At 38.1% G+C, this 12,423-nt stretch overlaps 2 protein-coding genes across 8 annotated transcripts in view; one reads left to right on the top strand and one right to left on the bottom strand.

The window, feature by feature from the left end:
- The window catches only part of LOC149072557 (bromodomain adjacent to zinc finger domain protein 2B-like), a 339,679-nt gene that overhangs the window by 101,654 nt on the left and 225,602 nt on the right, over positions 1-12,423 (top strand). For all 7 annotated transcript variants that reach the window (XM_089247421.1, XM_089247420.1, XM_089247419.1 and 4 more), the window contains one exon: positions 10,602-10,662. The gene's annotated coding sequence lies outside the window, so the exon portion shown is untranslated. The remainder of the gene's footprint in view (positions 1-10,601; positions 10,663-12,423) is intronic.
- Positions 981-6,179, bottom strand: LOC149072558 (uncharacterized). Its single transcript, XM_089247237.1, has one exon. The coding sequence runs from the start codon at positions 6,177-6,179 to the stop codon at positions 981-983; it is 5,199 nt and encodes a 1,732-aa protein (XP_089103363.1).

Here is a 12,423-nt window from a genome sequence, read left to right as displayed (position 1 = left end):
ACGAAACACAACTCTAAATACAGGGTGTGCAAAAAGTCCGTAGAAACTTTAAAAATTCATAAAAACCGGAAAAATAACCGAAATAAAAAACGGTTTGCAGGATTAGCATCGCTAGGGCACGGGATTTTTTTTTGTCATACTAACAAAAAACAGCCGTTAGGCGGCGCTGACGTACACAAGTCAAAGCAAAGATACGCAAATAACGAACAGAATGCTTCCGAATCGTTTATTACAGCAATATGTGTTCCACATGACCACCACCTGAACCTGAAAAACCAGACACACTCCCACATTACTATTCCTATGGAACCTCTAACGTACATGACCACCACCAGGCGAGTCACAAATCCAGCAATGGCAGAGTGCAGTAGGTCCGGATGTATACATGACGCCTCATGGCAGATCACATCTCTCAGTTCCAGCAGATTGGATGGACTGGATCGATACAGTTTTCTTTGACTTGTGTACATCAGCGCCACTTATCGGCGGTTTTTGTTTTTTTTCCTGTCTTAAAAAAATTCCCATGACCTAGCGATGCTGACCCTGCAAACCATTTTTTATTTCGGTTATTTTTCCAGTTCTTATGCATTTGCCCACTGTTCAGTTCAAAACGTGCTGGCCGGGGATATTAACTGCTACCAGCATCGCGGGTTCAATTATTAATTTGAAGAGCGACAAAAAAAACTTAACGTGTTTTTATTTACATCTTTTTAAAGGAACACTCCAAGACTGGACTGGACTCGCCAGCTTGACAAAACTAACTGTTGCCACTCACATGAACAGAAAAATAATAATAATTATAAAAAATATCCGAATAGCCCATACAAGACTTGACATCCTCCCACCTTAAGTTGTTGGAAAACAACTTAATCCTCATCAAAATCTAAGAACAAACATGATATGCAAAATTGCGACTTCAACTCGAAGGCAAAAAAAAATTATTTTCAATTAGTCAAAATAAAAAAAAAATGAGACAATTTTCAAAGTTTCAGTCTTGTAGGAGCTTTTACTGTCCTGCCAGACCTAGTCTTCACCTCCTGCATCTTGGACCTTTGAGTATCATCCGCTGAGACTTCTAGGAGGATAAGTCTCTGAACTGGTCTCAGGCATTCACCCTTAGATGTTTTCAGCCGCACCAATCTTTTCACTTGGTCTCTGCCAGGCAATATCTCTGTTACCAGTCCCAATGGCCATTCGATAGATTTTGTTGAATCATTTCCAATGAGCACAATGTCACCAACATTTATCTGCTTGTCATATTTCTTACACTCACCCCTCTGAATCAGAAGCCCCAAATATTCAGATCGAAATCTTTTCCGAAGGTCATTTACCAATTGCTGTCGATACTTCATTCTCTTATTAAGACTTTTTTCATCAATTTGATCAACATCAGGCACTCCAGTTTCACAGATGTCTTGCAAGAAACTGTTTGGTGATAGCGGAATTAAGCTACTATCCACAGTTGATACATGGGTAAGTGGTCTAGAATTCACTATTGACTCAGTGTCACACAACACAGTCAAAAGTTCTTCATATGACAGAAGAGATCGACCAAGAACCTTTCTCAAAATCTGTTTGGTAACACCAATCAATCGTTCCCAAAAACCACCCCACCAGGCAGCAGTAGGTGGGTTAAAGAACCACTGAATTCTCTTTGTAGTGCTATGTCGGGCAATTTCATCCCAGTCAACCAGTTTCAATTGATTGGAAGCACCCACAAAATTGGTACCGTTATCACAGTAAACAATAGAGGGCCTACCTCTACGTGCAATAAATCTCCGAAAACCTTGCAGGAAAGCCTCAGTAGATAGAGATGATAAAAGTTCAAAATGAACAGCTCGAAATACAGCACAGGTGTATATGCATATCCACGCCTTGATATTTCCCTTCAAGTATAAGGGCCCAGCTGTATCGATTCCAACAATCTCAAAAACACTTGCGTCTTTTATTCTGTTTTCAGGCAGCGAAGATGTTGGAGCAGTCAGTGTCTGTTTGGCATGCCTCAAGCAAACAACACACTTAGCCAAAACAGATCTTACAGTTTTTCTTGCATTCAAAATCCAATAATGTTCTCTTAGAATATTCAACAGCATCTGAGTCCCAGCATGCGAATTCTTCTTATGCTCTGTCATTATTAGTCGCTTTACCACCTTGTGGTCTGAAGGCAAAACGATAGGACTGCGAAAATCAAACGTATCTTTCCTGTAAGTTATCTTGGTTTTCAACCTCAAAAGTCCCTCATTATCTGTGAATGGCATTAATGAACTCAATTTCTTTTTGTTCTTTTCATCCAAGAAGTATTCGTTTTGCACAACTTTCAGCAACTTGATTTCTGCTCTTTTGACTTCTTCATACGATAATTCTCCAGTCACTCTCAAAGATTTAGAAACACGACAGTTAGAAATAAATCTCAACATCCAGGCCATCATTCGAATCATCTTGTCATAGCTTGAGAAATAGTAGTCGAATTGAGATGCATCTCCATCTCCTTCAGTAGTTGACTGGCTCAATGAACAAATAGTTACAGAACTTGATGTAGATTTCTTTTTTTCTCTTAAGATAGCATCTCTGTCAAATACAAGTTCTGTAGCAGGCCACTCTGCTTCTGGTTGTGAAAGCCATGTAGGTCCCTTCCACCATTTATTTGACAACAATTGTCTGGCTGAACAGCCTCTTGATGGCAGGTCAGCAGGATTGCTAGTCCCTGGAATATATCTCCAGAGGTCTGGATCTGTCAACTTCCTTATCTCCTGTACTCGATTATGTACAAAAACATTCCACGGTTCATTTTGTTGTATCCAGGTCAATACTGTGGTAGAATCAGTCCAAAAATGTTGTTCAATATCCTTCCACTGGAGCCCCTCTAAAACAGATTTACATAAGCGAGCTCCCACCGTGGCAGCCAACAGTTCTAAACGAGGGATAGAGACGGGCTTCACAGGAGAAACTCTAGATTTAGCTGCCAATAGATGGACTTTGATGCCCTGCAAACACGTAACACGAATGAAGACTGCAGCGGCGTATGCATAGCCACTTGCATCGCAGAAGGTGTGAACACTAACACTTTTCTTACTCTCTGATTCATGCAAAAAATGACGCTCAATGGACACATCCCTCAAAAGAATAAGGTCCACATACCAATCCATAAACTCCTTTTTCAAATCATCTTTCACCTCATTGTCCCATGACAAGCCATCCCTCCACATTCTCTGTAACAACAGCTTAGGTTTCAGCAAAACAGGACACAAGAAACCGATAGGATCAAAAATTTTGTGAGTCACAGAAAGAATTGTCCTTTTGGAAATCTTATCAAATTCGTAAGTCTCCAACCAATCCAAGTTCATTTTAAGAACATCTTTTTCACGATCCCACACAAGTCCTAGAAGTGCTGTGAATTTATCTGGGTTGTCATCTCCTGTGTACTGCCATCCTCTCAAATTGAACTTTCCTTCAGCCATGATTGAACGAGCTTGTTCAATGAAATATGGAATTTCAAATTCATTATCCAGACTGATGACAAGATTATCAACATAGAAGTTCTTGAGGAGTTTCTCAGCAGTGTGTTGGAATTTTGAATAATTTAAGTATTTCTTCAAGTGATGATCCAGAACAGCTTCTAAGAGAAATGGACTACTTTTGATGCCAAATACAACTCTAGAATGACGCAGGATCATCAAGTTTTCCTTCTCATTCCACCACAAGAAACGTAGATAATCGCGATCTCCTGGACGTACACTTATTTGTAAAAAAGCCTTCTCAATATCTGCAGTGAGCCCATACTTGAATTCTCTGAATCTTAGAAGAAGGTTAGGGATCAATTCCAACAAGTTGGGACCAGGCTCCAAACACTGATTTAAAGAGGGCGATCCTACCTTCCTAGCTGAAGCATCAAACACAGGACGCACCTTGAAGGTTCCTTGTTTCTTGACAACCGGTCTATGAGGCAAATAATGTTCTTTTTCTACAGCTTCATCTGGTACTTCTTCGATGATACCTAAGGACGCCCATTCCTTGAAGACATCACCATATGAGTTGAACAAATTTTCTGTATGGAGTCTCTTGGTCATGGTGTCCAACCTCTTTACAGCCAAGTCCTTATTAGAGGGTAGGGGTGAATGATCTTCACGCCAAGGTAGAGCAATTTCATACCTGCCATCTGTATTCACCTGGACAGTCTCTTCAAAAAATTGTTTGGTCAGAAACTCCTTCTCTTGCTTCAGTTTTGTGGCAGCGGGATCAGTTATGCCAAGCACATCAAGGTCGAAAAGATCTGATATCTTGGATTCTTTTACAAACATTGCAATGGTCGTTGCTGCTACTGTATCTCCATCTTCCAAATACATATTAGTCTTTCCCAGCAAAGTCCATCCAAGACAGGTCTCCATAGCAACAAGTCCACATTTGAGAACCCTTTTCTTTCCAGTGAATAATCTTCCCGCCACATCAGCTCCAATCAACACGTCAACACCTTTTGTATCTTCAGCATCTTCCACAAAAATTTTCATAGATCTCAATTCCTCCATCCAAGGTCCATTCTGTGCTGAAGGGATGTTGTCACAGATTTCGTCTTGTTCAAGAGCATCAAAGTTGCAGAGGAATTTACCATCCAAACTTCCTAATTCTATCTTATATACATTATGAACTTCTTCACCAATTTTTCTCGCACCAAAAAGAGAATGAGAAAGCACTTGTTGGCGCAAAGGTACATATCCTAAAACAGAAGCTGTCTCTTTTCTAATGTACGATTTTTGAGAGCCGGTGTCAAATAATACTCTCACCTTCAAAGTACGCTTCCCTTTGACTAAATAACAATTAAGCGTTTGCAACAGTACTTTCGGATTTGATTTGGAGAACTTAGCCAAATTGATTGACTCTTCTTTATGTAACTTCACAGCATCTTTGACACGTTCACCTTGACACGTCCCTGTAACTGGTTTGTTACTTGCTAAATCTGGACACATAACAACATGGTGACCCTTAGAACAAATAGCACATTTTACGAATTGTTTACATCTGACAGCTCGATGAGACCCCTTCAAACACTTGAAACAATGTCCCTTATCTTTGAGTAATTTTTGTTTATCTGCAAAAATCATCTTTTGAGCCTTGAAACAATTTGAACTTTCATGCTTACAATTGCAAAAAACACAAACTTTTCCATCACGTACACTTGAAGTAAGCAAACTAGCGGCAGTGGGCACCTTCTCACAAGTTGCTCTATGAGATCCTCCTTTATTTGGCAACACTTCCCTCAAACCAAATCCAGCCATTGCGAGATTGATCCGTTCTTCAGACTCAACTTCAGATTTAACAAACTTGAGCAAGCTCTCCAGTCGGATCTGTGGATCACTTCGATGTTCAACATTTGGACTTCTCTGCCAAGCTCTGAGTAGCTCCTCTGGAAGACAGGATTCCACTAGCGGAAAAAGTAACGCAGCACTTTTCTCAGTTGTAACTCCCAGAGTCTCGAGGGCACGTATTTGTGACTCCAAGCTATCATAAAGTACACATAACCTGTCTGAATAACCTTGAGATGTGGCATTCTTTAGAACCAACTTCAAAAGTTCCCTGACGTACACCTCTACCAATAAATCATCACGTCCAAACCGACACTTCAAACTGTCCACTGCCTTCTGATAATTTTCCCCGGTGGGTGGAAAACTTTCCGCCACCTCTCTCGCACGAGATCCTTCCACCGTTGATTGCAACAAGTACTGGAACTTGTCCGATTCAGCAATGTCCTTGTCCACGTGGATCTTTTCAAATTGGCTCCAGAACGGCAACCATTCTTTTACCTCACCATCAAATTTTCGCAACTCTAGCTTCGGTAACCTAAACTTTCGGTCCGTAACATTTTCACGAATTACCGAGGTGTCAGCACTGCTGTTTCCGTGATGAGGTGTATCGATGATTCTTTGAGCACTTAAACGAATTCTTAAAGCTCTATCACGAAAATCCTCCACATTCTCATACTCGGCCTCAAATTCGGCTTCATCCAGAAGGGCTAAAATAGCCGTGTGCGTGCCGTCCAACCGCTCTGCCTTAGAAATAAAAATGTTCAGTTCTGCCTCTACCGCCACTGACTGCACATCACTGGTAGAAAGTAACACTTCCAACTTATTATATGATTTCGTATAAGCAGTTCGTTGTGCCGCTCTTGTTTTCTTCAAAGTTTCCATTTCGCGATGAGAAACACACTAGAAACAAATTACGGGAAATACTACACTATTAATCGAAACAGTCCCGCCGAGGGTACCAAAAAATGTTCAGTTCAAAACGTGCTGGCCGGGGATATTAACTGCTACCAGCATCGCGGGTTCAATTATTAATTTGAAGAGCGACAAAAAAAACTTAACGTGTTTTTATTTACATCTTTTTAAAGGAACACTCCAAGACTGGACTGGACTCGCCAGCTTGACAAAACTAACTGTTGCCACTCACATGAACAGAAAAATAATAATAATTATAAAAAATATCCGAATAGCCCATACAAGACTTGACACCCACCCTGTATCTTTTTGTACAGTATTGCTTCATCGAGTCATTGGCCTGTAGTACACCTTGCCAATTCAGATATTAATTCCTTATGCAGTTTAGTGTCATCTATATACAGGGTCATCTTAACAATATCCTGGGCCTGGGGCAAAATGATATTTCTGAAGGCCCCCCCCCCCCCCAACTGAGATTAGAAATGTCTCTCTCTCTCTCTGTCTCTGCTCAATTTGCATGCTTAATCTCGAAAATCTTAACCAGCTCTCATTATTAAAAGGCCCCCTCTGCAACTGAGTTTCTCTCAAGCTGTGCCCGAGTGGGCCTATACTTTAAGATGACGCTGTACATATAATATATAAACATATCAAAATATGTTTTTGACATGTTTGATGAGTTGATTATTTCTTAAAATAATCTAAGTAAAAGGTAAGCGCGAATAGTTACTTTAGTAATTATATACACACCTCCCAAATTAGCCGGCATACTGGAAAACATAAAGGTAGACCAGCATGACAGAAAGTATAGGTTCCATTATTCGTTTCCTTGTCTAATCCAGCTCCCCACCTCCCTGTCAAAGAAAAAGATCCTATTTACTTACAGAATCTATTTCTTCTTTGAGTAGATTTACAGTGGACATAATCTTTGTAAATAAGTTCAATCTCTCTAGACCACTGCTCAGCAAGCTTCCCTCTTGTCCCAATTCTATACAGGGCCATCTCAACGTCATGGGCCCTGAGACTAGGCCAAGTGTTCTGATACTGTACTTGGCTGAAAAGAACCAACTTACGTATTTACAAACTTACTCTCGAAAATCATAGCACCAGATTTGATCATGTAGCACTCTCCTCCCCCCCCCCCACAAAGTTGTAGAGTCATTGGAAATACTGGGAGGACTCAAAAATATTTAGGGGGAGGGGGCTGAAGCCCAATATTTCTCAGGCCCATGAGCCCAATACAAGTTTATGCCTGTGCCCTATGGACATGAGAACCCCAGGTCATGCCCAGATGAGTCCATGCATAAAGATGGCTCTGGTTCTACAGGGTGATTTCAGAAAAGATGAAAAAAATTTTAAGAGGTGATAGTACACACCAATACAAACAATTGTCATCAGAGAATGCATGGTCTAACATGAAATGCAAACGTGCTAGCATGTTTTGAAATGGCCACAAACGTTAAAATGACATTTCTGTTGAAATTTATAGGGAGAAATAGAACGCCATGCATGCAAATGCAACCTGGGGAAGAAGAAAGACCGTATGCAAATCTGCAGCACAGTGAAAAAAAGGCATGGACAGCTCTGTGAAGTTATTCCAGCTTGCAACCGTTCTAACAGTTGTGACGTACAAGATAATGGTGCACTTTTGTAATAGCAGGCAGCAGGTTGAAAAAGCAGGCATGCATTTTATTTATGGAGCTGCAAACAGAAGTACCACAAAGGCAGCACAAATCTAGTTTAAGTTTGATCAGTGATCAAATCTAGTTTGATCTAGTGAGCGTTTTCCCCACAGGTGGTTGCCCAATCTGAAAACATTTGCTCACTTGCATCAGCAGCTGTGCGAAACGGGAACCTTTCTTGCTTCCCGGTCTGATGCAGGTCTTACAAGGACTGCCAGAACATCAGGTGTGGAAGACGAGATTTTGGAGATGGTGGCAGATAAGCCAACTACAAGCACATGAGCTGTGGGCCGTGGCCTTGGTGTACCACAATCCACAACATGGCGGTTGCCGACGGGTAAGATGTTGCACCCATATGCCTTTTATTCACTGCGATGCAGATTTGCACACGGTTTCTTCTTCTTCCCCAGGTTACATTTGCATGCATGGTGTTCTTTTTCTCTTGATGAATTTCAATAGGAATGCCATTTTAATGTTTGCGGAGCGACCATTTTGAAACGTGCTAGTACGTTTGCATTTCATGTTAGACCATGCATTTTTCAATGACAATTGTTTGTATTGGTGTGTCCTATCACCTCTTAAAGTTTTCCCGTCATTTCTAAGTCACCCTGTATAGAGAGTTTTTTTGTATTCTGAAAGTAGTTGCAATTTCTCCCAACATATTTCATTTAAAAGCTTTATTTCTTTACATCTTTCTGTGGCCTCTTCAACCGCTTATTATAGATCTCCTTTCACTTGATTCTCATCCGTGGCCTCTTTAGAATAGCTCAGAACTGCAAGAAGCCATATGGTCCCAGGTTAAGTAACATCAACCCACACGGGTAAAAGGCTTATATCCCGGGAGGGACAGAGCCTGGGTCGTGTCTGGTCTGACAGGTTAAGTAACATTGAAACCATTGAAGTTGGTGACTAAGAGTTTACTAATGGAGATTTGGTAGAGTTGAAAGATGACAAAGTAGCTAAAAAAAGACAAATAAAAGTAAAAGAAACATGTGCTGTTATGAGCTCAGAAATGTTTTTAATAAAATTTTAGAGCTCTAGCTTTTAGTAGATATTTAAAGAACTACAGATTATTAAAATAATGAATGGAAATGCATATTCTGATTTAAAAACGATCCAGCAGAATCTTGCATGTATGAAAAAATTTGTAATTTAATAAAATAGACATGCTGTTCAGTCTCAATTGAACAGCTATTTAGCCCTTGGCAATGTTGCTCTCAAAAGCAACACATGTTTTTTTTTTATTTTTTAAGCGCAGGCATTTTATATTTTGAGCTAGTTTCTGGCATTGAGGCTTCTAAACAACTCCTCTAAACATTTTATTTTCATTTGTGAATTGTGCGTGAAGTCTCTATAATTGCCCGCAGGTTGCTCAAAAGTATGTCTCCTACTTTTTGATAAGTCAAGCTACTACGATTGCTCACCCTAGGATTTAGGAGTGAAGTATAATGTGTGGAGGAGAAATATTGATGTGCATTCCTAAACAATGATATAAAGTTATGTGTTTTAAAACAATAAATGATATTTTTATACTATTCCAAATTATGTAATTCATATGTATTTTATGTGTTGCCTGTAGACAACATTGCTAGTTATAAGCATGATGGAGAGATTATATTGCAATGATGAAGCAACTTTGTACAATATTTTCTGTCACTTTGGTGAATAAATATTAAACAATGTTTTAAATTTTATAATGATAGTAATTGAACATGCTTCTAATGCAGAATTTTAAGAGACTCCAAAAGAAAAAAAAATTTGTAGTTTGTCCATTGACATACGCAATTGGTGTACCCCCCCCCCCCCATTTAGCCAAGATTATTGTGTTATTTTGCAGGAAAAAACATAAACCCCCCTAGAAGGGAAAACATTGTAACCTCCCTCGAGAAAATTCTGCATACGCCTATGAGTTTGTTCAAGTGTTGAACCAAAAAATATCAGATTTTTAGGGGGGAAATAGACCCACAAGTGATTTGGTATTTGAACTATTATTTAACCGTACATGCTGTACATTTTAACTGTACATTTTTTTACTTATTTTGCAAGAAACATTTGTTTTGTTTTTTATACCACTACTGTGTTGGCAATGTTCCCTATGTATAAGCAGTATTAGTTTCATTTTTCTATATTGCTACCAGGTTGGCAATGTTACTGACAGGCAACATCCTGTATATTTTCTTCGAATATCAGAAATACATTTTTCCCCATATAATGACATTCAAGATGCCTCTTTTACTCTATGTAACTCCTCAAAAAAATTGTCTTTGCCTATTTCAATGTTTGCCAATTAAAGGGTTAAAAAAGCCATCAAAATACCAACCATTCTAATGCAACATTTATAAGATTGATGTTTTTCTAACATAATTTTTACTATACCTAGGCTGACTGCATGTACTGAATGACACTGCCCCCCCCTTCTGACCATAAATAAATTACCTTTCCCTTAGTATGATTTTGACTTACACACAACACTCAGAATAGAAACCTGTATTACCAGGTTGCACTACAACTTGTAGTGGTTTTTAATCAAGTTACAAACACGCCAAATTATAGAAATCAGTAAATGTTTTCATGAACTTTGAAAAAAAATTATATTAGTAAATCAGTTACTAATTCTACACCTTTTCTTCTTCGGATTGTACAATTCAAAATAATTTATTTATATGATTACGTTTTGATTTTCTAAGAGTTTTTTTTTCATTTTGTTCTGCAGCTTCTTTGGTTCTTCCATAAACTATGGACACATCTTCAAATGAGAAGTGTTCATGTAAGTGGTAAGTGGATGAAATTTTCATATAAGTTGTTCTTTCTTTAACAAATTTTAATTTGCCCACATTATGAAAACGAAGGTAATTTTCATGTTATATGGATGCTATTGGTAACATTTGAATTAGTGTGATATCAATCTTTTCTAAAATTAATCACTTAAGTGAAATGCACATACCTGTGAAATTGTTTCATGCTATATCTCAGGAAGTCTACAAATAAAAGCCAATGGTGTCATCTGATTGATATTTTTAACACAAGTCCAATAATACGACTCCAGTTTTAATGCCTCTTCTGGTGTGGTTATCAGCATTGGTAGGTTTTTGATGCATGGCAGTTTTTGACATGTTTAAACTAAAGTTTAATCATGTCAAAAACTGTCAATAACCTTATACACTCAAACCTGCTTTTGTGCGGTGGATAGGGACCGCATAAAAAAAATCTCACAAAACTTCACGAGTAGCTATAAAAAATGGTTTTCGCAACACATTTAAAAAATATTTTTTTTATGCGGTGGATAGGGACTGCATAAAAAAAGTCTCACGTATAAAATAACTCAAAATCTTAACAAAAAACTGGAAATTGCTTTTTTAAACGAAATCAAGACACGAGGATGGGCAGCTACTTGGAATCTCGCCAAACCTTTTGGAATCTGATTCAGAAAATACACATGCGAACATTTTTAAATATTTTATTTACATATGTACTTATTTTAGACATACAAAACTGTTCAAAATGTATAACCATTATCCTGCGTAGTCTGACAATACGCGAATTTTCTTGTGGTAAACTGGTTCAAAATCTCCTTTGTCACTTGAAGATACTACCTCCCACTCGTTTAGAGTTGACTTTTTTTCAGTTACCCAATAGTCAGGGATCAGTTTTTGCGATGATTGTTATTTCACTAGACGCTTGTATATGTCTCGGTAGCCAGATATACAAGATTGAAGCTCCTTTTGGAATTTTGAAGTTCTTTCAGAATTGCCATCAATTGCAAGAAAATTACCTTCTAATTTACTGCAAAGTTGTAGTCCTGCATAGATTTTATCTGCTGTCATATAATCGGGTTCTTCTTGCCCATCAATAACATCTGTTACGTAATTTATAATGTCATCATCCCTTACGGTTTCATCCTGAATCATTTCGACAAGATCATTTTCACTGAAAGCATTAAAACCTCCGCCGATGCCATGTGCTAGCGTAATGATGTGATGAAATATCAAAAATCGAAAAAACTAAATGGCTGATCAAACCTACTAATTTTTTTTATTGATAACTTCGTCAGTTATGTTCTAATTTGATTGAAATTTTCATAAACTGCACAAAAAAAATCGCACTAAAAAATCACACAAAAAAAATCGCATAAAAAAAAATCACACAAAAAAAATCGCATAAAAAAAAAATCACCCAAAAAAAGACCGCACAAAAACAGGTTTGAGTGTATATTGCTTTTCAATATAAAATTTCCCATTGAAAATGCACACATTCATCACATGTAATGTTTAAAGTCACTGTGTTATGGAAAGAATAAATACTTAATATGATTGTAAAATAATTTTCTGCTCTTTACAGAATTATTTTGGACAATATATTTGTATTTTTTTTCCTATAAAATATACAATTTGAATAGAGCATAACATAAAAGCTGAAGGAAAAACTATGGAGCTATTTGATATTCTTCAATTCAACATGATTCTCGACCTTCCAAAATTTCTTCAATTTCTTATACAGTATATTTGGGGGGGGGGAAGAGTTTTCTTCCAGTGATC

Source organism: Pholcus phalangioides, unplaced genomic scaffold (genome assembly GCF_987345545.1).
Source record: "Pholcus phalangioides strain wild (caught in Gottingen) unplaced genomic scaffold, Ppha-v1.0 ptg000017l_1, whole genome shotgun sequence".
Classification (NCBI taxonomy): Eukaryota; Metazoa; Arthropoda; class Arachnida; order Araneae; family Pholcidae; genus Pholcus; species Pholcus phalangioides.
This window is presented reverse-complemented; position numbering and strand designations above follow the sequence as displayed.

Coding starts and splice junctions, on each gene's coding strand:
- LOC149072558 (XM_089247237.1), bottom strand. CDS start 6,179: ATGGAAACTTTGAAGAAAACAAGAGCGGCACAACGAACTGCTTATACG.